Below are 26,491 nucleotides of genomic sequence, written 5' to 3'. Positions count from 1 at the left end.
CTTTGTTTTCTGTTCTTTTGCGTCTGTATTCGACAAGGGAAAACTACAAACAAAAGGTGACGTGGCACATTGTGATCGGGTTTTTTGTTGTACTGAGCGGATTTCGTACCAACTACGGGCTACTTCATCAAATCGCTTACGAACAGAGAACTTGGCCAGCAAAGTAGCCGCACCTGTCGGATTAATGCAAAAAGGTAAATCTTGTGCGGCATGTATTTATGTGCTCTTATAATTCGCACAGTCTTATTTGCGAAATGACAATTTTTTCTTACTTCGAGGACACAATAAAATGGGTATTCGTCTGTCAGTCGCATACATATATACATATGTGTACTTTTTTTTTAAATAGACAACGGATTTCACATTCCGTAAGTATCTGTTAAGTTTTTTTATAAAGAAAGCATATCGAAAGAAGTGTTATCATTTATTGAGCCTTGAGGCATTTGTGAGTGAATGTTTTCTTAAAATTTGAATATATATTTACGTCATCGATCTGGAGGCCCTGCGGCATACGTGCTATTATCAGTGTCATTATCAGGAAATGTTCTTAAATGGATTGTAGGTCTCAGCGTGTCTCAGCCATATCCATCTATCATACTTAGTATAAATGCACTTCTTGCTGACAAGCAACTGTCACCACCAGCACCCGACACCAGGTATTCGTAAAGCTAATTTTAAAGCTTATCTTTCTGTTGCCTGTGATTTTCACATAAATAAATCGTAACCATAACTAAAAAAAAAAAAACAAGAAAAGAAAAACAACCAAGCAAGCAACAAAACGTCAATGGCCAGACACGTAAACATTGGCCCAAAAGGGCTTTTTTTCTGGACGTTGCTTATAAATCAGTTGCGCTTCTTTTAATAAATTGTAATTGAGTCGCGCTTCGCCATTCGCGATTGCGGCCATGCGCAGCTCATAGATACTTTTGTATCTGTGGGCACTCGGTAGGCTGAAGCTGCACGGCGATAGGCAACTGCGATTCCAATCGCGTGTGGGAATGCAGACGAGGTGATGTCGATCCTTATGGCTTGGCGACGACCCTAAATAAGCCTCTTCTTGTTGTTGTAGTAGTTATGTACATGATGCTTGCCGGCTGTCGCCACTTATGACGCTCCGAGTATCTATCCTCCTCTTACAACTCTGCTGCGTGGCATGCTTGAAAATCACGTAATGAAAAATGTTTTGTGTGCAATTTTTCTTTTCATTTGTTTCGTGCTTCTCCTCCTCTTGCTTTTGTTGCTGCAGTTGTTGTTTGTATGTTGAGCAGCAATAAAACTCATTGAACACGAGTTGCTTTTCAGAAACACGAACAATTAATGCAACATATGTTTGCTTGGGACCGTACCAAACCATACTAAAAGAAATCAAGTAAGAACATTCCAGTCGGGTGTAATCGACTGTGCAATACTTGATCCACAGTGTAACTACCAATTAAATCAGTTGAGAAGATTGATTATTGCTACTTGACTTTCAATCTGTGGCTTTAAGAAATGACGATTTTGCAATTCCTCAGTAGACGAGGTCAAACAATTGGAATACTTTGGAATGGCGAATGTGGACGAATATGTAGTCCATTTACAATTCCATAGCTGGCAGACGGACGGCCATCGAAATGGGCCTTGGCACATGCCAATATACCCTTTTCACTTCGTGAACTGAGTATAAAAATTCACGTTCTTCGATCCTTTTTGTAGTCAATGCCTTAAACAAATCGAATTAGTTGGCAACGCGACGCAGCACTGTTTGGCAATTGATGCACAACACGCGAACTGTAAACTGAATTCGAATGAACACTTTTAAGGCTTTAATTCAACGCAGCTCCTATACCCTTACTCACTTTGTTTAATAAACAACTTTAAGTATACATTATGGAATATAAAACACAACCATTTAAACTTAATAAAAATGGCTTACTTATATCGCTTTTTAATTTTATACATTTTATATTTTATACAAATTTCAAAAATGTTGAACTTTTTTTTTTATGGAATTATGTTCAGCTAAAAATTATAATTTAATGTATCAGGGCTCAGATATACTAAAACAAAAACAAATTAAAAAAAAAAAATAGTTATACAATAATAAAATATAAAAATAATTATAACATGGAAAGGTCGCCAAATCCAACCTTATATAAACATAATCGCTATGCAATAAAAAAAAATGGTAATCATTATGATGGTCGCGTTTCATAAAAAGTCGTAGAGTACTCACTGTAGAGTATTCAACCTTTATTTCATAACGATGATGAGGCTACACGCCTCTTGTGCAAGCCAAAAAAAGTTCCTGGACCAACACTAGCTTAGATGGTCATACGAGGCAAATCGCTCGATCGAATGTGCTGATATAAATTATCCCAATTGCAATAGGAGCGCGTAAGGTGCACAAGTACAAAATGCAATCGCAGATGCATTATAAAAAATTCTCTTTTTAATTGTCTCTAAGCAATCGCTAACCAATTTCGGATTACCTTTTTAATTGCTTAAGGCTTAAGCGTATTTGTATTGGGCTTACAAGTCTTTTACAGGCCAGTGCATTTCTTAATTTTCTGCAATTTATTTCGCTTTTAGTGTGTGGGTGCGATAAGCGGCTTTGATCAGGTTCATGTTAGGACCGAGTGGTTTAAGGAAGTTGGCAAACAAATTTTAAAAACGAGTCCTCACAAGTTGGGTCTCAAGCAACACACACAACTCGGCAGCAACTCAACTGCTGCGCAACATAATCAATGCGACGCCCCAATAAAATCGCAATAGATTTTGAGCCAGAAATATTTAAGATATATAGATATCAATATTTAAAAGTGCGAACAGAGTAAGATATAATAGCTGATAAGACTTTGCTGATATATCAAATGTATAACAACTTTCTCCATATCCTGCAGCTTTTAGCCTATACTCAAGAAATTTTGCATAGGCTCCGCCGAGATTCTATTCTTTAATATATCTTAAATAAAGTAACTATTTACAAGCTGTATCATACTTCTAAAATATAAGCATATATGTATAAATAATCAGCCATGTTTCTTCTGGGCATTTAAGCTTATTATTTCCTCTTTACAATACTTCTACAATATATCAAATATTGGCATTACTTTTCAGAGTAAATTTCTTTGTTACTTGGCGCACGTTTTAAGCTTAATTGCTTGCAGATTTCACATTAAAATACTTGCCAACACCACAGTTAGAGGACGGCAAAGTCAAAGCCAGATAAAGAACTGAAAGGGAAATTAAATAAAAACTAAATATGATTGCCAAAATATTTGAGGGACTGACAAGCGACCAGAAACCCGCAATTAGTTAAACGTTGCACGTTGCCCAAGAGAAATTAACGAGAACTGAGCGACCTGCCCCCCAAATGCCAGCGACTGCGCAAGCGGCAGCGGCAGCGGCGACATGTGCCCCAAGTATCACACTGTCCCCGTGCATAACATCAATCCCGATAATCAAAAGCATTCCATTTAATTTGAACTTTTTGCATGGTGATCGACACGATACGTCCGGACCACGACCGTGCCAAATCAAAGAGTCCAAATCTAAACCAATAATAAAGTTAAATCGATAATTGAGGTCAAGCAAAAGGTATTTTTGGGCCTGATAATATTTTGTATATCGGAGCATTTGGCGCGCATACGTGATCGTTTAACTGTAAATTAAATATAATTTACCAATAAGTATAATTACAATACGTAGTTTTGTTTTTGTTGTGTTCCTTTGGTTCGGTTTTTTCTGTGCGCAAATCTGGCATTCAGTGAAACTTACGCTTGCGATTTGGCTGATCCCTTAAGCCACGCCAGACGCATAAATCATCAAGCAAAGCATTTTTGGATCGATAACTGTTCAGTCTGATCCTCTAACCGTGAGATCGTTTGCCGATTTGTCCGTCTGTATAAACGTGCCACGCAGTTAATGTTGGTTTATCTTTCTGCCACGGTTGATCGATCACGCTCTTTTTGTGCGGCTGCATTTAATTAAGCTCTAAATTAAAATTTGCCAGCGTATATCAAATGTTTTCTCTATTTTTTGCTCAAACTGCAGAAGACACATCATGATTAGAGCATTAACTACATTCAATACCGCATCCAATTTAACTAGAAAGTATGTTGTTAGCAAATACGGCCTCTTTATGAAGTTATTCACTTATTGAAAAAAAACTAAGTAATTTTCGATTGCTTTTTGCCAAAACTATAAACTTAGACAAGGCTTTATTTATACATATGCATCCATCAAGATTTATCCATTCTTGATCAGCATCAACAGTCGAGTCAATCTGATGATGTATGAACTTTAAAATGCAGTTTCTCGAAATATCAATAATTGCACTTTTTCTAGAGAGCTTAAAGCTAGATTTATTTAAAAATTACTTAAAATGTTCTCTTTTCTTATCACTGCTAGCCGTTTGCTAGTCTGCTATCATACTGGCATTCCCATCTAAATTGGGGCATATAAACGTTCACTAGTACAAGTGTCTTAATATGCAAGAATGTGGTATCGATTTTTATTCAATGACTTGAGGGTGAAATGGAAAATGAAATAATACAGGGTTACAGATATGACAGTGATTTGGCTGACTCTCCTGGTTACGTGGCAATTGCAAAATTGATGAAGTCAGGATGCTGTCATATGTTTCTGCTGCTTCAGTATGTAGGCATACTCAACGATACACAATCCATCTTATTGCTTGGGTTGTTAATGAATCCGTACAATTGTTTGCCTTTGGGACTTACAAGTCAAGAACCGTACAATCACTAAACAATTTTTAATTCGGATGCCAGCATGAATCCAACTACCAACTGTGTAATTTGTTTCAAGGAACATCCATTTTGGTATTTTATACTATTTTTACTTTTAAGTTGGTTTTTAGGTAGCGTGTGATGCCGACTTCAACACTGAGATTCTATGTTTGTGGATTTCAAAAGAATATTCGTATTCTTCACCGTATGGGTTCATGATTTAAACCAAGGCCTCGGTTTAATTTTCGGTTCGCGAACCTGGTATATATAGTTCAATCTATTCAATTTAATTGTTTCTAGGAATTTTGAAATAAAATGTTTAAGTAAGAAAAAATAAGAATATAGTCTGTTTGGGAAAAAATGAATTTTTTATTCAAAAATCCGTTCTAAGGTTCGGTTAATGGTGAATATAATGAATGAATAAAATGAATGAAATGAAATAAAATGTAATTCTTGAATCAGTAGATTTTTATTGCCAATGTCATTGCATTTATTGCATAATGGTTATGACCAGCGCATATCAGAAACGGAATTGGCTAGAATGGCCGATGCTTTTATTACCTTGGCAAAAAAGGCAACAAGGGTAGACTGAGAAGGTAAATAGTTAGATGCGGATTTTATTACCTTTATTTCCATAACATAAAGCCCGATGTGATCCAAAGCAGATACGATTTCTTTGGACAGAAGTCTGACGCTCAATGTCTTTAATAACAACTTGCAGAGTTTCCATTGGAACGTAGAATGAAATGATATTTTCTTAAATTAATCAGTTAGCGATCTGCAGTATTTATTGCATTTTATACAAAGCGACATAACTCCGCGCGGAGATATGACGTTCCAAAGCGACATAACTCCGCGCGGAGATATGACGTTCCAAATCGACACACCTCCGCGCGGAGATATGACGTTCCAAAACGACATAGCTCCGCTTGGAGATATGACGTTCCAAAACGACATAACTCCACTTGGAGATATGACGTTCCAAAACGACATAACTCCACTTGGAGATATGACGTTCCAAAACGACATAACTCCGCGCGTTTTTTTTTCAAAATCGACGTCGGTGCGAAAATCTAAACTTTTTCGATGATTTTTTTTTTAATATCTCGGGTAAATAATGTCTGATTTTAAAATGTTATACCTTTTTGAATGCGTACGGATCCCTACCATCAATTGGCATTCAAACAAATTAATCATCGATAGGTTGAAAAATGTTGTTAACAAAAAACCGATTCTTTCGTAAATTCAGCATTTTTGATGATTTTTTGGAATATTTCCATCAAATTATGTCCGATTTTGCAATTTCATACCATTTTTGACTCGTAAGGATCAGTTCTATCGATTGGCATCAAAAAAAGGAAATCCAAAATTTTGACCCAAATCGACAAAATGGCAAGGGGTTACATCACGCTTTTTTTTAAAATCAAGGGTATAAGGGTATATTGTATTTGTGCAAAATCCAAATGTATGTAACAGGCAGAAGGAAGCTTCTCCGACCCCATAAAGTATATATATTCTTGATCAGCATCAATAGAATATATATATGCATTTGATGTTGGCAGAAGAGGGTTCTTACTTGTTATTAACTGTCTCAGCCTATGTTAAATAAATAAAGGCCCCTAATTTCTTTAGATGCTGCTCCACATTACTAAAACATCAAAGTTAAAGCCAACTTCGACAGTCAAAACATTTGTTTCCTTACCCACCAGTTGATTGCCCTCCAATTAAAACAAAATAGTGCATTTATGCATTTGCAATAATAATTTATTATGTATTACTTTTAAACTTCACTTTTTGTTAGGGTTGATTTTCTCTTGTTGCTGATTTTCTGTATTTTTTCTGCATTATTTTAATGGTATTTATTGTAATAATTTGTATATTTTTGCAGCGAGCGACAAATGTTGCACAATTAGTTAACACTATTGTTTCAATGTATTATCCTTTAGATATTATTTTTAGTGACTATTGTGACTAAATTTAATGTAATGTTCATATTTTTAGTATATATATATATATATATATATAAATTAGCATATGAAGCGTTAAAATATATATTTAATGTCGAGTTTATAACACATTTTCCAATTAAGAGTGTATTTATGTCTAATTATCTATATTTATTTATATATTATTATTACTTTAAATTGTATATGGTTTAATGGGTAAGCATGTGAAATACTTGAAGTGTTTACTTTATAAAATATAGCTAAATATAGCTTAATGCGCTTCTAAGTTAATAAATAAATTAAAACAAATTAACCCCAGCTTACTCGCGCCAATACCAATATTTAAATATGTACCTATTTAAAACACTAGAAAGCGCTTTATAAAATATTTATACATACATAAGTACGTATAACAAACTAAGTATATATTATGCTTTTGTAGTTCGAAGCTATGATAAAATGTGTGGCTTAATTCTCAATGCTAAGTATGCCAACTAGTAGAAGCCAATAAAGGCAGCCCTGCACTACTTTTTTAAAAGCCTTTACATGCCTATATACAAAATGCTAGTAGCTATCCATAAATCTAAAGCATTCAACTGGGTTATATCTATGCTTTATATGTTGGTATCGGAAGTAATTTATTTTCGCTATTTAAAAGTATCTACAAAATAGCCGTTCCAACATTTGCAACGCTTTTTGCACGAACATTCTCAATATTCATAACTGGTTTAAATTGTTCAAATATATATATATATATATATATATATTTGTATATACATAAGATTGCTCTAATATGTTGGAGTTCTGCATTTTGGTCCGGCCGCGCTCACAAGACGCGCACTTCTCAATGCCGCCACCTGGATTGCACTTTGAGATCAAATATCCTTGTCGCCTTTGGCAACAGCTGACCGCATAGAAGCTTAGTTGGCACTCCCAAAGAGCACCGAGTTCTTGTAATACGCCGTCGGCCTCTCCGACAACGGACTTTTCACATCGCGCTCAGCATTCGCTGCACGTGTCTTGCGCTCCATTTCCAGCTCCTGTGCGAGGGATTCTTTAATAACAAATGTTAGGAAAAAGCATGATGGAATATTATCAACTAAGTTTCTTGGCCTTAAATTAATCATTTATTTTAATATAGCGAATTTTCTAGGCATGTTCTTAAGAGTTTTTATCCTTGCGGGAAAAGTTTATTCCGCGCATCAACGACATTTGCACACAACCATTTTACCCTTCTTTTCTACATTTTCTGAAACTTGCAGAATATTTTGTTGAAAAACATCCCCCTTGCTTGGAAAACAGGTCTACCCACAAGCTCTGAAACCTTGATATTTACTTCTAATGTAGCTTATTGAATATTAAATGCACATCAAGTATTATTAACTAGTTTGATTACATCGAAGTCCAGCTGATTCGCTGTTTAAATGTTTTTTTCTGTGCCCTTTGTGAATTTATCAGATTTATCACGGTCCATGTGGCTTTTTAAATCGGTAAAGCACAATAAGATGGAATTTTTTTGAAGACATCGATAGCTAGCTCTGGGTTCGTAAAATCGAATATAATCAAAATAAACTCTCTTTATTTTGAGCACATTTCGGAGCTTATATTTGATTAAGTTAGCCGAGAATGCCCTTCCCAGCCAGTTTCTTTGGCAACTGGGCGCTGTGTTCAGAGTATCTTCAAGTCGGGCACTTTCGACTGGAGCAGTGTTACATGTTTGAGCCAAACAATTTGTGAAAAACAAACAACTGTTCCGATTAAAGGTTCGGTTCAATAAGTACAAGAAAAAATAATATGTGTTCGGTTTTTTGCGGTGTCTTATTGGTTGCGGAATTATAAAACTGCGACGGAATTTGATTATCGACATCTTGTTATCTTTCAGTTCTTTTTTGGAAGGAAGCCTGGCTAACTAAGGAAAGGAGTATATCGATTTGTGGATTGTCTGTCTTGTAAATCTGTCCGTCTGTGCCTATAAGTGCAATTCATGCGAGTGGCTGAAGATTCGCGTCGGAAAAATTCCAGCTCAGCTTTTAAGCTAGCAATAAGTGGTAGCGGGCATTCACGGATGACCCCTCTTAAAAATGCAAGGACTTATCAGGACGGAATTCTTGTAATGCAACTCACCCGAATAATTTTGCCAGAAGGCGCCAGTGGCCATCAGATCGATGCCTGGATAGCTCCAAGTAGCCTTGCCGTTGCCAGTAGCAGCTGTGGCTGCAGCGACAGCGGCTGCTGCTAAGCTGCCCTCTGCAGCGGCGGTAACAGAAGCAGCAATGGGTGGTTGGTCCTCGCGATCACGACTGGAGCAGCGCGGTTCATTATCGCGGACAGCGCTGCTGCACTGCTGGCGCTCCATGGAGCCTTCGTGATCGGAGTGAGGCTCGCGTTTAAAGTGGGTAGGGGGATCCGAATGTGTGGCGGATGCCGCCTGGACCGTTTGACTGGTCACGTCACATGAGGAGCTTAAGGACTTCTCAGACTTATCACTGCCGCCACGACTGCCGCAGTCCGTATCTATGGAGTTAAAAATAAAACAGAGGGCGCTGTGTTGGTTATCAAAGCGTTGGGCGCAGGGGGGGATCGAGAGATCCGAAAGCGAAAGGCGGTGGGGAAGTTGGGATATTGTTAGCCATGCTTTGTGGTCGGTCGCCTCTGCTTTTGCCTTAGCACTTACCTTTTAGCGCCTCAGCACCTTCGCTGCCAATATTGCTGCATTTGCCATCGGCGGCGCTGCCTGCGCACAGCTCTGCCTCGCTGCAGGTGACGTTGTTGGCATTCGAGCTTGTGTTGCCTTTGCTGCTCTCTTCGCCCAGCTGTTGTTGATACCGGATACGAATCTTGCGCTCGCGTCTGAACCGTTTCTGGTAGAGCACTGTAAAATGTTAAATAAGAAAAATCGAAGAAACAATCAGAAATATATTCAACATCCAATTCTCTCTACAGTTCGATAAGTTCGGTATTTACGATTTATCTTGTCACAATATATTTTGGGGGAATCGAAGAAGCTATCGAAAGTTTAACATAATAAAATAATTGGTTATGCTATGCAAGCACATAGGATTTTTTTACTTTATGACTCCAGCAAAGCGCAATGACCTCAATTTAATGCTTATATTTTTAAAAATTATTATAAAATAAATTATTATTATTACTATTATAATTATTTTTAACTTTATTATTATTTTAATTTTAATTGAAATTTTTAAGTGAGCCTTGCATCAAGTGCTTTGAGTGAATCCGCAAAGTCAAGGTTACTTAAAACTAAAATCACGGTTGGTTGACTTCACGCTCTTTTTTGTTCATGTTTATACAGTGCATATTTTACGGATAAAAACAGTTTATTTCGATCTAAAAATTTAATAATAAGAAACAAGCAACAGCCCCTTTTTCGCTGTTTTCTGTATTTAGATACGTATAGAAGAAATTACCCGTCGCCCGGGAATCAATTGAATAATGTTGAAAATGCAAGTGCAATTTTGTGCCAACTTCATTCATTAGAGACCCACTTTGAATGGCCACCACGGGTCTACGCATTCACACCACACCCGTCCCCCAGACAATCTGCTAATTACCAATCGACTGAACTCTTGCCCAGGTTATTTACCCGTGTGACCGCTTCATATCGGACCTAACACATTATCGGTCCCATTGCCCCCGTTGCGGCGCAATAATTAAACTAACTAGCTAAGAAACTCATTACTGCTCTAGTTGCTCATATTAATATTGCTTCATTTAAATTGTCCCTCCTCAACTGCACTAAAGAACAATACTCTGTTTAAATTATACTATATTAAATTATACTATATTAAGATTATACTATATTATGATCTTGAAAGGATCAAGCTCATACGGCTTGCAATGTGCAATTAGTCGTAAGAAACTCTTTTCTATCCATAGATGTGTTCAGTTCAGATTGGGTAATGAGTATCTGCGAGTCGATCCCTTGCCACTAGAACACTCTTGGTAAATAGCAATTGAGGGTTAGCTGTTCTTGCATTGATGCTGCTTGCAGATAATTGAACGAAATGGCAGAACCCCAAGAACTGAGGGATTCTCAATTGCATATCCGCCCGCGTGGGTGTGGAAGCGATTGCGCTTGCCGATTCTGATTTGGCGGCAGTTATATCATAGAAACAGAAACTGATTCAAGCACGATCGTCATCAATGAACACTGATCAAATCAGTCAACCGTGGTTGCGCAGCCATTTAAAGGGTGTATCGAATTCACATTGAATTCAACTTATTAGCCAATGGGATCGGCAATGCTTAAAGACCGACTGTGCAAAATTTTATGTGTTGCTCCGTTGCACTCGTTCTCTCCCGACAAACTTAAGATATTTATCGCTTGCTTTATTATTATGGGCAATTAGATGCCCGTGTGGCTTTTGCATAGTTGTGGTCATAATCTGTGTGTTGCCCGGCCCCAAACAGATTTCTGGTGGCTCCGACATGCATAAATGCAGTTCCATTAAAAGATTTATGTACCACTCTGAATGCGGATTTCAGAAAAGAATGGCAAATGAGAACAGAACTAAAGCACAGCAAGTGAGAAGTGAGAACTTTGCAGTCGGGTGCAACCGATCACATAATACTCTGTTTACAGAGCAATACGAGTGTTAACCAGTCGCATTACGAAATACCGATCCTTGCCCTACTCCTTGCCCTGCTCAGCGTATGCATGTTATAAGAAAAACTGATCACAATTACAGTTCAGAGTTAACAATTTCGGTAGCTAAATTGGCCTTTACCAGTTCATAAGTGCTATCCCAGGTGTCGGCGTCGAAAACTTAAAAGCGACCAAGAAGTGGGCCACACAGAAGTCATATTAGTAGTTATACGTACTAGTTAGCTATATTAGAGGCTAAATAATAATTGCGGCGTTTAGCAATTGTTAGTAATGTAGTTTTTGGCTTGGTATTGCTGTTTGGAGAGCTCGTAACTAGCAAATGGTAAAGCGTACTTTGAGATATATGTTTTGTACTCTCCCACATATCTACTTCCCACTCCAAACGCATGATATGGAAGTATGATATTTAATGGACCCCATAGTAATTGGCGGAACGGTTTCTTGTTTCAAATATGTATTACAATCAATGTAATGCAAAAATGTAGCTGTCCGCGCTGACACATTGCCAACTCACCCTTAACGTTTGTCTAGAGACGCTCACACCCACGATTCGACAACCCTTTTAGTCTTTTGGAGTCATCATAAACATAATAACAACCAATTAAAAGATCTTTGTGTGTGCGTCAAGTAAAACTTTTTGTCTGTAACCAAAAGCAACTCGAATTCCAAACTCAAAGCCCCCAGACCCCAGCCCCCACACCCCTTCCAGACATCTTCGTCTAATGATGCGGCGTCGTCGTCGTCTTCGATGTTACGTCGGAGTTGCTACTTTTTGCCAATCGCTCGAGTGTAACTAAATAATGAAATGATATTAAATTCATTTGAATTGTGATTTCTCTTGAAAAGGTCCCGGTACAGCAAAGAACGAAACAGAACGGCAGCTTCGGACTTAAAGCCTATTTTGAGTCCGGCGACAACCAGAACGACCACCAGAGCGCCGACAGAGAAAGACGAGCAGTGCGGAAGAGTGAAGCAGTCGACATATCAGGTGTCATTGTCATTTGAGTCAGTTTACATTAAGCGCACACGATTGGAGCTGGCATAGGCACTGGGAACAGCTCGCAGAAGGCCTGGTTCACTGTGAAAAGGGATTGGTGCCAACTCAAATATTGGGCAGAATTTATATGAAATTATGAATAGACATAAACTAGTTATCTACATTTGTGTGTATATACAAAGCACTGACTGACTGACTGATTGGTGACCAACTCACAGATTAAATGCCAAAAGCTAGAAAACTTCCTTTTAGGGCGAAGACAGCACAATTTGGGGTAAGTGAAGGTCACAGCTTGTCTGAGAAACATTTCAACAAAAGGAACCTGTGTAGTTGAGGTGTTTGCTCGTCGGCCTGTTCGAGAATTACAGCAAGCGACAGGGTTATACAAATATAGCTAAAATATGACAGGTTTGTTCAAATGCATAAAAAAGCAAAACGGGTCCTAAACTAAGCTCTCGTATAGTACAGTTCCCTGGTAAGGTACCAGAAACAGGATTATTATTATTTTTTTCACACTCTTTTAGAACTAAAGTGTTTAAAACTGAAATGGGAACTACTGAAATGCTGCTCTAAATATCGAACTCAGACAAATTTGTATTTTTACATACATACATATATAAGTTATTTTGCTTTACTAAAAATTGTATTCCGCAACTTTGATTTAATTTTGTATGAATTATTAGAATGTTTATAAAAGAGCTTAGTTATGCAAATAAAAACGTTTTATGCCATAAAATTATATCATATTATATTATATTGTCTTCCTTTTAAAAAACAAAAACCACACTTTTTAATATGTTCGTCGGCAAAGAAAAATCTAAAGACAGGCAAGCATAAAATAATTTGCAAGCAACATTGTGAGACCTGCTGCCAATTTTGTGATTTCAGTTAACTTTAGTAAATTTCATGCAAATATTTATTTCTTATTTGTTTGTGTACACAAGAAGATTTTAAATTCCCAATCACAGTTCAGAGATAAATTTACGTGTTTTTAGGGCCAGATCTCATGCGCAAGCTCGACATGAAAAATTCGATTTTTTTGTATATATCTACATATATATTATCATAGACTGGAAATTGCATTAATTTATGTTTTATTCTTACATGTGGCTAGTCTTACGCTACAAATTTTGATAAATCATTTATTTAATTTATTCATTTCAAATTTGAGCACCTACAATCAACTTTTATTCACAAAAATATTAAGAAGCACATTGTTCTAGCCAGAGACAGACAATATTCATTGTGAATCTAACGTGTGAACTGGATAAACAAATTATACGTTCTGTACAATCGATTAGGGAATGTATATATGTACGGTGAACTTTTGCAGTTTCTTATGGAATACGTCATAGATTAATTCAAAGAATAGTTTTAAACTTACCACGTAGCTTGCGCTCGTCGACAAGCTGACGTTCCAGGGAATCTTTAACCTCGCGTTCGCGTAGTACGTCCATCTTGAGCTCGGCTGTGGCGGGCATATAAAGAGAAAAAGAGAAAGGAAAACGAAAGAGAGGAGTGGAAAATTATTTCCGGTCACATACAACACGATTTACTTTGCATATGATAAAAGGTTTTCGCTATCCGTCAACTCACCTTTCTCATAACTAATCTGCCGTTCCTGCTGCCTGGCATTGTCTGCGGCCACCTTTAGGAGACTTTGTATGTTCCTCAGCAACGTTTCCGTGGAGCTTGCGGGCACAACGGCATGAGCATCGAGGCCGAGCGGACCCAGAGCCAGCCCGCCAGCCAGTGCAGCGGCCGCAGTTCCATCATTGGAAGCCAACAACGCCTCATTAGGCGTCAATGCCCCACCCCCGCCGGGTGAAGGCCCATTAGCTGCTGCCGCTCCGGCGGCGGCGCCTGCCGCACCATTGGCCACGGCAGCAGCAGCCGCTAGCTGGGAGTAGTTTAGGGCGCGCTGATGCTGCAGTGCTGCGGCGGCAGCTACATCGGCCGTCGGTGATCCATGCTGGCCGACCACGCCAAGATGATGCGCTTGCCCCGGATGATGGTGTGAGGCGACTGCAGCATGTTGATGCAAATGAGCAGCAGCTGCGGCAGCGGCGGCGGTAGCGGCCGCCGAACCCGTGGATAGATTATCACGCTCCGTGTCACTCAAGTCTGGCAAAAGACATACAAAGCAATCGGAGTCAGTCAGCCAGTCAGACTTTGTAAACGTTATTGTTTATCGCAAAGGCAAAGTTTACTCACCCTCGTCGTCTTTTGCCAAGCAGCGTTCATCGACTTCGGATTGGTTCTCATCGCTCAGATTCTCTTCCTCCTCGTCGTCCTCGACGCCAATTATGGGACCGCCGCCAACGCTACGGCTGCCTTCGTCTAGGCTGCGCGACCCACGCGGCGATGGCGCTGCCGAGAGACAATCGCTGCGGTCGCTGCCGGCGTCGCAGTTGCTGCCGCCATGGTCCGTGTTCCCGCCGGACTTGCTCAAGTTGAGAACTGGACTTTGGCGTGTGGGGGAGCCTGCAGGGTACGCAAATCGAAACAACTTATCAGCACTTGCCTCTCCAGCCACTGTCCATATATTCTCCTTACAATTGCGCGAGCTAAGATCCCTGGGCTTCAAGTCCCGCTCGTTCACAATACTCCCGCATCGGTCGACTCCACCGGCGCATATGGCCTGCTGTCTCTCATCCGTGCGCTCTTCGCGCAAGCGCTCTAAGTGCTTTACAATGTCCTCGTAGGCGGCACGGCAGTTCTCCCAGATGCCCGAGCGGGCCAGTGCATCCATACTGGCAGCCGACATGCCAGCATTTTGTGCAGCCGCCTTCAGCATTTGACTCTCTGGACGGGCATGGAGACCATGTGGAGGCATGCCAGGCGACATGAGTGCCGCCGCGCCAGGATGATGGGCATTAATTTGCATAAAGGCCATGTGGTTAATGGGCGGAGGATTATAGCCGTTGGCCAACAGCGGCGACTTTTCCATACGATTTATATCTGCAACATCATACAAGCAACATCGAATATATATGTAAAAACTACTTTATTTTTTGACTAATATGCACGAGCTCAAAATTAGTTCGAGCATCGTTTAACTGCAATCGAAACATAAATATTCTGCTGAGGGATCGAAAGAAATTACAAAACAATCTTGCTCTCCGAGCAAACACGAAAACGGGGTGGACCAAAGAGGAAAATCGAACATTTTCCAGCTAAATTTGGCTACATTCACAGATCGACAGCCGTAGATAGTTTAAATATAAAAGACATCTAAGCTTATTTAGCAATTATAAGACAATATCAAAACCAATTCACAGCAAAAAGCTAATTCGACCAAGCTCTATCCGTTTAAACAAATTTTCCCGAAATCGGATTTCTTACATTTCCAACCGATTGGGAGCTATTTTAGTGATCGGTTATCGGCTTGGCAGGGATATCTTATCTGTGAAAGCAATATGATATGATGTACATAGTTGTCTGATGCTGATAAAATATTTGTAGACTTGTTTGTATGGAAACAAGGAGAGGGGCATGGCAATATCAACGCGACTGACATCAACTAAGAACATATAATATAATAAGAACTTACATATAATATAATAAATAATATCATATAGCGATGCCAGCCGGCAGATTGGACTGAAGCAAAAAGACGAACTATGTCGACTTTCATCAAAATAAGTAGTTTGATAAATAAGACAGACAGATGGACGCTTGGAAATACCAACTTTTGACTAGAATAGAAAGGGATAGATACATTTGTACAGTGTATATTGCACGTACTAAATATTTCCAGAGTTACTTAACTGCATAGATGGGAAACACAGAATAGTTTTAGCGCTTTAAATTCTTAAATGCGGTTGCATTCGTTGGGAATAGTGCAATATCACTCAAAAATCAACGCCCCATAATTCACTCAGTATTTCCCAGCCGGCTTGTAGGGATTGAATGACTTGGCAAACATCTATTTCGAGTTCTCCATAAAGAGGCGCCGACGGCGCATGGTTCTAAAGAAAGAGCATAAGATCTTTTTGATATATGTGTCTGATATTGTGCTGTTGCTTCAGACACATTAATAAAATGGGGCGTGGTCGAACTTGTCAGATGCTTCAGGAATTCATAGAGGCTCAATATGTAAAAATCAATTAATTGTGCGCGTTACCTTAGAGGGCAAGTATCTTGAAGAACTTAAAATAATTACAATGCCTCCACATACAGAAACATGAAACTCGAAAACACAATTCGAGCAGCAAAAGCAACAATCATAAGTCCAAGTCCGAAGTCTCTTTGTAACTCTCTTAAATGCGATTTCCTGTACAAATCACAGTGGCGAGTCGGAACGTTTTCGATTTGATTGCTTGCCTTGGACAAATGGGCATTTATCTGAACTTGGAGCTGGGAACTGGCAACTCGCAACTGGCAACTGGCAACTGGCAACTGAGAGTTGGAAACGTGCAGAAAAGTTGTAGGTAAAACGAAACAATTGTGCATTGTGTATCTGTATCCGTTCGGCAAGTTATAATCAAGGCATCCACAAATCACAAATTTTCTTCATATTTTTTTTTGTTGCTACTTTCAATTGGCTGCACGAGTAGTGAAAACGAGTAGTGTAACAGATCCCCAGAGCGAGTTGGTTGCGATCCAAATGATTTTATTACCATTTCAAGTGCGTTTGGCAATTGCCAATCGATTTGTTCGCTGCCTGTGTGGATCGTGATTATGGCGCTGCCGACGGCCATAACAGATATTCAATAATTCGAACGCCCTGAAATTGGCTGGGAAAGCAACGACATATGCACGAGCAGCAACTAAATACAGATACGCTATAGTTAATGACTTTCTTTACTTACCACTAATATGGCCATTCTCATAGGCATAGTCACCGTTGTCCAGGCGATGCTTCTTCAGCTGCGGATGCTGTGTGAGATGCGTGGGCGGCAGCGATAGGCCAACAGGGCCACGTTTCGGTGGTCTACCCGGTCTGGAACTGCGGAATTGCAGAGAGTTACTGTTGGGTTGAAAGCAATGACAATTGGCTTGGTATCAGTATAAAGCAGCTGTAGCACACACCAAACGACGTGGGGTAGGAGAACAATAGCATTGCGCTCACTGGGATAATGGTTGGCTGTATTGTGCTGCATAGTTATGTTCAAAAGGTCTTGAGAGTTTCTACGAGCACTAACAACTATTTAGATTTATTATTAATAAATATTTAAATTCGTGTACGAGCCTGTGCTTAGCAGCGAGAAGTCAGCGGTTCAACTCTAACTTAATATAATTCACACAAGATATAGAATACTCAAACAGCTAGAACTTGTCTCTTTTGCTACTAAAATGCCCCAATTTTAATTATCTGCCATCAGAAACTATTCCTTAGCGATTTTTACCAGCAAATGCTATTATTTGTTTCTGAAATATTTAAATAAGGCTTGTGCAAATACTTGACGTATGCAAGATTAGTTACCAAAAGCCATAAACAAGTTTGCACAGCAGGCAGTCATGACAAACAAGTGATGCAGATAAAAAAACAAATATAAAACTGCGTCTGCCGCAAATACTCAGAAACTAGATGCAAATAGAGACCAAACGTGGAGTCAGATTCTCAACTATCTACAAAACACATGGGCGCAGCAGCGGACAACAACAATTAAACAATTACCCAAATTAAAAAAAAAAAGAAAAAGAAAAAAAGCGCTCCTACCTGCTGTTTACCTGTGGCAAACAGCAGGGCAAATAAACTGAGGTAGCAATGTGGGCACAGATTGAACAATTTATAATTGTGCGTGGGCCCAGGTGCTCCCCGATAGAGTTGCACTCGTACAGCGATTGCAAATATTTACAGTTATTTCAACAATAAATATCAATATTTGAGTGTAAGATCCAGCTCGAGATTTAATTGTGCAGCATAATAACAAAACACATACCGTTCGTAGACTCGGCCACGCGGGTCGTGTAAAGAAAGCCAGAAAGCCAACTACCAATGCGAGGCACTGAACAGAAGCGTGGCTAATAAAAAAAAATCAAAAGCCCAAACGTCATCAGCGAAAGTGTTTTTTTGGCCCAAACGGATGCCGTACCTGTCACTGACGTGCAAAACATGCGAGCCATCTGGTTGTGTCAGTCAAGGTAATGAATTTATGAAAACTAGAAGAAAGAGACAACTCGAGCAAACAAAAACAACATCTCCAAGCAACACTCTGCTTGGACCCTGGAAACAGGGCCAACGATAAGCGGATGCTTCATACCAGCTGCCATTGGAAAAGTTCTTTCGGGCAACTGTCTGCTGAGATTGAAAGTGCATACATTTGTCTTTTTGCTTTTTGCTTTTCGTTTTCCTTGAAATGTGTCATTTGTATACTGCGCGGATAAGATTGCACGGTTTGCATCGTTACAATACATCTATTGTGCTCTAAATAGGCAACAATTTTCAATCGAGTTGCCGAACTTGGCTTTCTAGAGTGAGAATGCAAAGACACCAGAATTTTTCTAATTTGATATACATTTAAACTTAACTTTCTTATTTGTCTTTCCTTTGCCTCATTCCCCATTTTGCTACCAGCAAAATGTATAAAGATACATCCATTTCGGATTTGTCTCATTAACCTCAAGCTGAGTATACAATATTCTGCATTCCAATCTTACCATCCAACTAACTAACTAAAATGTTCTCGATCTTCACAGATACGAAAAACTAGTATGAAAGCCGTCGGGTACAACCGACTGCACAATATTTCGTTTACAATGAACAGAATTTTGAACTCTCTTGACAATTTTGTAAATGACTTTCAAGCGAGGAACTATTGATTATTGTAGCTGTTTGATTCGATTCGATTCTTTTAGAAGAATCGGTTAAGAAAATATGGGATACACAAAAGTTTCTAGCCTTAAAAGAGTCAAAAAAGTGCCAGATGTATGCTCAGTAATGTCAGTATATGAATATAATTGTGTTCACTTTGTAAACAAGTATAAAGAGAAGACATGTCCAGTGAGGAATCAAAAAGCAACTAAATTCTTTACAAAATAAACTCCACAGTTTTGTGTTTTTTTATCTATAGAGATTTGTCATACAAAGTCCTGAGAAATTAAAAATTGGTTCACATAAAAACTCTGTCTTCGGGCGATTGTTCCCATTTGATATAATAATGAGACCTAATGAGACCCTGAGTATGAAAGGGCGAGCAGAGCTATCTCGAGTCGGCTGATACAGATCGGGAAAGAAAAGCGTTATGTGCTGCCAGCTTGAGCTGAAGATAAAACATTTTTTGATTATGCACTTGACTGCGGACTTAACCCAATTTAAGTGCAGCGACTCACTTGAAATAAAACCCATATACATATATATATATATGTATATATGAATATATGTGAAAACAAACGTCTAGTCGGGAAGAAACAACAAAAGCATGCTGTACACGATGCAAACAGGTTCGCAGTGGCTACTTATAACTTCAGCAATTTGCTCGGAGGGCGTTTAGCTGCCAGAGCGAACCAGTTTGCAGCTGTGTTTCGCCGAGTGTATTTCAATAATCAAGGGATAGCCGATCTGTTAAACATTGAATTGTGGCACTCGCCGTCGAACCGATCGAGTCCTGGCTCGAAAAACTGCGCTAAATGCGCGACTTGGCAAGTTATTCGCATGAGACCCAAAAACATTGCTGCAACTGCAATTGCTGCAACTGCAATTGCAACTGCCTAAACTGCTGGGCGTCGCCAACATTTGTCATCAGTGCTTCCACGGGCACAGAACAGCGAGTCAGGCAGAGATCTCATAGTTTTTGTTGCAAGTGCATTTGTCGTTTTCCAATTGGCAAATCAATTAAATTTATTGCTGCGTTGCCACCTCACATTCGAGCGTTTGATTGCTGTGGAATCAATGGAACGTGGCCAGCCGCCAATTAAGCGCCAGCGAAATTTCCATATTTCAATTATGCAATGCTCGGTCTGGGGCTGGGGCGGGTGCTTTAATTGAATATGCGATTGAAATGGATTTTGCAGCTCGATTGTCTTTGAACCAAGACTCTGGACTGGATTTCTGAGAAGAAGCCGTGGCCTTTTGAAGTCGACTCGAATTTCTGCAACGACGATAACCCAAAGACAGTTCACGTTTAGCATTAGAATAACCATGGAGTTCCTTACGCAACAATCAAGCTCAGTTTCAATGCCTGTCCAACTGGGAATTCGCTGTAAATCGACATGCAAATGCACAAATGACATGCCATTCACATGTGCCTCCAAGAATGCATACGGAAAAGGGGACAGATACACAACACTAATTGTGGGCTCGAGCTCAGCGAATTGTGGCCAGTGGAGAATACAAAGTGCCGAGTAAAAAACAAAATGCACTAGTTGTGCGCTCTTTTTGCCAATTGGCAACATTCATAAATATCATTCGCATGGACATGCAGCTACAGACAGATGCAACTGCATTTACAGTTTCAGTTTCAGTTAACAAAAGCTTACAATTTTCCCTGACAATAACGTCAGCTATTAGCTTGCCAAATTAATCGAATCACTTAGCATTTGCATAGAGAGTCGAGCTAGGGCCAATCAGGTTTTTTTGTGGAGCAGCTATTTGATAAATTGAGAAAACTACATACAGGCAGGGAACTGTAATTAAGAATTTCGGCTGACTATTTCTTGGGACGTCTATAATTTTTTACAATTTTGTTTCTCTCACAGGCCAGCGAGTACGCGTAGCTCGAGGCTAGTCGCTTTTCTTGTTGCTGTTGATGATTTCTGTTGACTTCAATTTTCAATTGGCGTGCTAATAACTCATTTAGTTCGCATACTGAATTACAAGCATGCTACGTCGTCGGGTGTCGTGTTTCTTACAAACTGCTCAGCCCGCTGCTAGTCAGGCATTCACCGAGCCTCCTCCTCCGCCGTACTCTACCAGGTAATGTAGCCTGTCAGTTGAGTCAGTCGCCTCGCTTGCAAGTGCTCGCGATGCTAAGAGAATATTAGCCGCGTTTTCCTTCTTTTTATTATTATTTTTTCTCTGTTTTTTTTTTTCTGTGTTTTTGGTGGCGCTGTAATTATTTATTATAAAAATAAATTGATCTATTGTTGCTTCATTTATACTAACAACAATGTTGCTTTTGTTTTGTTTTTTTGTTACACTCAATTAAGTAAGCATTTGAGAAATGCAAATCGCAATCATCAACAACAGTAGACTGAAGCTTGCATCTCACAGACAGCGAAACGGGAAAATTTCTATATATTTCGATTTAATTCATAAACTTATTATGTGTACACCCTGTACCCATGGGCAAGACGGGTATATTTAACAAATGGAAATATCTCTGGCTTTTACTCAGTAGAACAAGTTTGAACAAATATTTGAGAGCATCTTTCACATTCTCAAAATCAACAAATATCTGAACTAACGGCCTAACATATTAGTTCAACTCGGAAATACTATAAAATTAATAACAGACTAAAATATGGGAAGTCATTTAAGAACGAATTTCAGTAGTTTTAAGCTACATGCAGAGCATGCTTTATAGGGGTTAGGGTATCTTCAAGTTCAATGTAGAATTTTGGTTTCTTTTCTAGCTTGTGAATTTCTTCTAAATTTGAAAGGTTGTATTTTTGAGGTGATTGGTTGGTTTTCACAATATTTTCATATAAATTCATATATTACGTTAATTAGCTGTCACAATTAGTTTGCCGTCGTCATTAGTAGTAAATATTTTCGCAAATTAAACTTTATTTAACACACGTTAACAGTTAATATGGTCCTTTGCAGCAGAGTAAATTGATAGAGAGAAAAAAACAATTTGTGTGTTTTGTCTCGAAATGAAAATCAATATTATGCCAGTCCATGGATGTAAACTTAGATGGATGTAATATTGTGCATGCCAAGCAAATCGAATTTAGTCAAAAGGTGTGCCCATCAAGTTGACTAAAGCACATTGCATTGATCCCCAAGCAAATGTGGCCCCGCCTCAAAAGTCACTTTGTGGATGCCGCGCGGCGACTCTAAACGGCGTTTTGGTCAAAGAGACAGCTAACCGTCACATGAGATCAAATTCAATATCAATTTGCCGGAGCAGTACCCAGCGCATTCGCAAATCAATCTCGATTGAAGCAACTGACAAATTGACTGACTGATGGACTGATGGACTGACGGACTGACGGACTGATGGACTGACGGAATGCCTGGCTGACTGAGGGAGTGAATAAATTTGCGGTCCCAATAGTCTTGGAATAACAATCGCGCAGAGTTTCTAAGCGGGGCACAACAAACAAATTAAAGAAAAATGTCTTACAATAAAGCCTCGACAAAAAGGCAAACAAATATAATAAAAAGTATTGCAAAATAACACAAAACGGATGAGCTCAAGAGTATTTTAGAGTGAAAAATAAAGACATATTCAAAAACTTTCTTTCTTTTTTTTCATATTGCTTCATAAACCACCGACTGCGGCCATACTCTTTCTCAACTGGAACGACATCTGTTCGCGTTATCCTTATTAAAAAAGTATATAAAAAAAAAGCATATTGACATGCTCTATTTGTTTCATTTGAAGGTCCTAACACTTCCGCCTGACGGACGCGGACGCGGACTCGGGGCTCGGCCCATTTCCGCATTATGCAATTAATTTAATAACAAATATTTTTTCGCTCTAAAAACTCTCAAGTGCACACAGAACGCACATCTCTTGTACGATTGATTTTTGATCATTTCAACAGATTGCCATAGTTTTTTATTATACTTGTGTGTTTACCTCTCTGGCGGCTTGATCGATAGGCATCTGCAATTAAAAAGAGAAGAACAAGAGAGACAAGTGAAGTATCGTACTATAAAAAACAATTGTTAAGCGTTGTGTGTAAGCTTCGCCAAAAAAATAAAAAGAAGAAGAATGCAAATAACGGAAAGCAACCTAATAATAAAAAAAAAGAAACAACTTGGGAATTATGTTTTTTTTGGTTTTTTCATTTATGTATGTACACATGGCGGGCGAGCGGGTGTGAAAATGCACACGCCTCTGCCCTCGGTCCCGGCCCAGGTCCGCGCAAGCAGCAACAACTACACTTTATAATTACCCTAGCTCACAGAAAATAAACGCAATGGGGTGCAACCTGCCCCGGCCCCAGCCCCGACCCCGACCCCGACCCCGACCCCGGCTCCAGAACCAGACAGCCAGGCTCTATAAAACTGCCAACAGCCAACTGCCAACTGCCTTTGGCAGTTTATGGACTCGCAGCATTTTGGCTTTACCCTTTTTGGTCAGTTTGTGGACTCGGCCGACTCGTTGTTTCGGTTTCTGTCAGCGCCCAATTCTTTAGTTGTTTCAATTTTACGCAGCTCTTTCAGGCTAATAATAGGTTTAACCGCATTTTTAACTGTTCTTCAATTGGTTGAGCGCATTCTGGCCCGGGACGCGGGACACGGGACTCGGAGCTCGGCCCTTGGAACTGGGCTCAGCGCATGTGCACTTTGTGGACGGGCGGGTGGGCAGAGAGCAGCACTCTTTCCATAATTAACTATATGGTTTTTCATTGCGATTCTCGTGGTTTCTTGGTCAGGCACAGAACACGTTGAAACCAAAAAACTGTCCAATTAAATGTGTTGTCTTATTTCTGTCCATTTCGTTGGCTGTGCGAAACATAGAAAAATGCATATTCATGATTGGAAAATAGGTAAGAGATCAACATTTTTTAAAGGTTTGATCTATGAAGCACTAGTTTGAGTGCATATCAATGTTATTCCTCGAAAAATGTGCATAGCCCCATATTCAGATACTTTTGTCTAACATTTAAATAGGTAAAAGATAGAAATTTAAGGAGGTTTGATTTATGAAGAAGTATTATGTGCATACGAGTGCAATGTTTAGCCAAACGTATTATAAGTAATAGAAAAATTAGCCCCATATTCAGATACATGCACATGCTAGTATCTGGGTTAAGGCAACGTTTGGTTGTTGCTGTTGTTTATAATCGAACGGAAATGCTTTGACAAGGCACCGCACGCGTCGAATGTTTTATGTTTTTTGCTATTTGTTGCAGCTACAACAGGAGGACAGGAGGACAGGTGGAGAAGAGGTGAAAACTGTTGGCAAACTATTGTTAGAATCGTTCACAAATTTACGCAACTGTGATGTGCGCTGTGCTGTTCGTTAACAATTGGCTGCAAAGGTGCAACGAGGTGCAACTGCTGTCAGTTGGGTATTGTGAGTTTCGATTTGACGGGGCGCGGCGGGGCGGGGCCGTGATACCGTTTGCATTGCGTATTTCCGCCAAATGTCATCAGAGTAAAGTTTCTTGATTAGTTGCGCGATGTAGTCGGTGGCCAGAAGTCAATCGATATCGATACACCGATTCCAAACTATTTGCACAGCCAATGCGTTTCTCTATCCCCGAGCTAAGGAGCAGGCAGTTGTGTGAAGTGAGGAAGTGGGGGAAGGGGCATGATTGTCTCACGCAACGGAAAGCGGAACTCGAACAGGAAATAGGCAAAAATTTAACAATTTCGTATTCGCATTCGCATTCGTACCTGGCAGTAGTGCAGTCTCTGTAGAGCACATCAAAGTCCTTACAGCTGAGCAGCTTGCAGCGATTGACGCCCGGCTGGATGGCGCCCAGACCACGCAATATGCGCACCTGCTCCACATTGCACACAAGCGGCACAATGTCCAGTCGCTTCAGTTTAGTGTAGACCGTGTGCAGGCCACCGACCAGGTGCTTGAGAAAGAGCTCAAAAGCCTGCGGCAGGCACAGCATTGTCTCATTGCTGATTATAAAGGCGGCCACCTTCTGGCCGCGATACTCGACCAGCTTGCACTCATTGGCGCTGGGATCCGAGGTGGAGATGGGCGGCGGCGAGTTGTACGAACGTGGCGGCACATGATGATGCGCCGCGGCCATCAGCTCCAAGGGCGACGCGTGATGCATCATCTGCAGCGAGTTGAGCAGACCCAGCGAGTGCGGCGGCAAGCCGTGCGGCATGCGTGGCGCCAGGCCCGTGCCCAGCGCTCCGGCGACATGCGGCGGCGGACTGAGCTGATGATGTTGCTGCTGCTGCTGCTGTTGCTGCTGCTGCTGTTGTTGCTGGGCCATTTGCGCCATCATCGAATGGTTCAGGGAGCTCACCGGACTGACAGCGCTGCCATGGCGCGTGGGACTGCTGGCCGGGGAGCAGCTGGAGCCGCGTCCATTGCCCGTGTGTGAGCTGCGTCCATTTGGCCGTTCGTCTCCGGCTCCGCGCGAGCTGTTGCTGCCGTCGCGGCAGCCATTCTGTTGCTGTTGCTGTTGCTGATGTTGTTGCTGTTGCTGCTGTTGCTGCTGCTGCTGCTGTTGTTGCTGTTGGGCTGCTGCTGCTGCAGCGGCGGCCGCTGCTGCCGCCTGCTGCTGCTGCTGGTGATGCATCAGCATCGCCGTCGTGTTCATGTTGCCGCTGACCAGAAGCTTGTGTGCACTTATGTTGCAGTTGCCGTAGCTTTGCTTGCTTTGTTGGCTGTGATTGTTGTTGATTGCTGTTGTATTGTTGTTGTTCAACGACCGTTTGTCGGCTTGTTGTTGCTCACTGAATTCACTTGTCACGGATTGGCTATTGACACTGACAGTATCCATGCTTCGTCATTGGCTAACAAATTTTTTCGTTTGCGGTTTCTCGCTTTCAGTATTATTTTTGTTAAATAGCGCGTTAACCTGTCTTTGAGCTCACTAAAAAGAATCAACGCACGCGTGTTTAGATAATTAATGAACGTTTAATTCGTTTTTAATTATTGTTTGGATCTTTGACGTTTTTAAAACTCTATAGCCATCATAATTGTTATCTGCTGACCATTCGAGATACAAATAAAATACGCATGTGTTTGTGTTTATTAGCTTTTGCCAAAGTTCGCATTCAATTTGAATTCTCAATGGTATTCTTGCTACGATTAATGAGTTTTTTTATCTAATAAACTATACAATTTTGTTTTTGAAAAGCAATTTAGAATCTGAATAATTTACGAAATAATTGATGACAAAATTAAAATATATATTTCAAAAGCACATAAGTAAACACAATAAAAATAATATTTAAAACATTACAAATTATATTTTTAAAAATCAAGTTCACAAATAAATTTTGTCATTATTTTGTAGCAGTTTATTTGGCTGTGTCAATGTTTACATATATTCTACTAATTTATCCCGTTATCTGAAAACACGTGCCACAATATATGCATTTTTATGCGCTAATTTTGAAATATAATATATTGTTTGTTTTTCCAATTCA

General features: G+C 40.0%; 1 protein-coding gene across 1 annotated transcript; it reads right to left on the bottom strand.

The window, feature by feature from the left end:
- Positions 1–7,435: 7,435 nt before the first annotated feature.
- LOC115759942 lies at positions 7,436–25,849 on the bottom strand. The gene is made up of 12 exons (XM_030701081.1): positions 25,827–25,849; positions 25,582–25,753; positions 24,764–25,521; positions 22,995–23,021; positions 17,115–17,251; positions 14,857–15,261; positions 14,515–14,784; positions 13,897–14,424; positions 13,685–13,768; positions 9,351–9,548; positions 8,801–9,190; positions 7,436–7,730 (listed from the first exon to the last, which is right to left on the bottom strand). The coding sequence occupies exons 1-12, from the start codon at positions 25,847–25,849 to the stop codon at positions 7,597–7,599; spliced, it is 3,126 nt and encodes a 1,041-aa protein (XP_030556941.1). The 3' UTR covers positions 7,436–7,596.
- Between the last annotated feature and the right edge of the window lie 642 nt (positions 25,850–26,491).

Source organism: Drosophila novamexicana, unplaced genomic scaffold (genome assembly GCF_003285875.2).
Source record: "Drosophila novamexicana strain 15010-1031.04,08,12 unplaced genomic scaffold, DnovRS2.1 tig00000387-arrow-pilon, whole genome shotgun sequence".
In the NCBI taxonomy this organism is placed as follows: domain Eukaryota; kingdom Metazoa; phylum Arthropoda; class Insecta; order Diptera; family Drosophilidae; genus Drosophila; species Drosophila novamexicana.
Note: the sequence above shows the minus strand (reverse complement) of the source record. Positions and strands in the feature narration are given on the sequence as shown.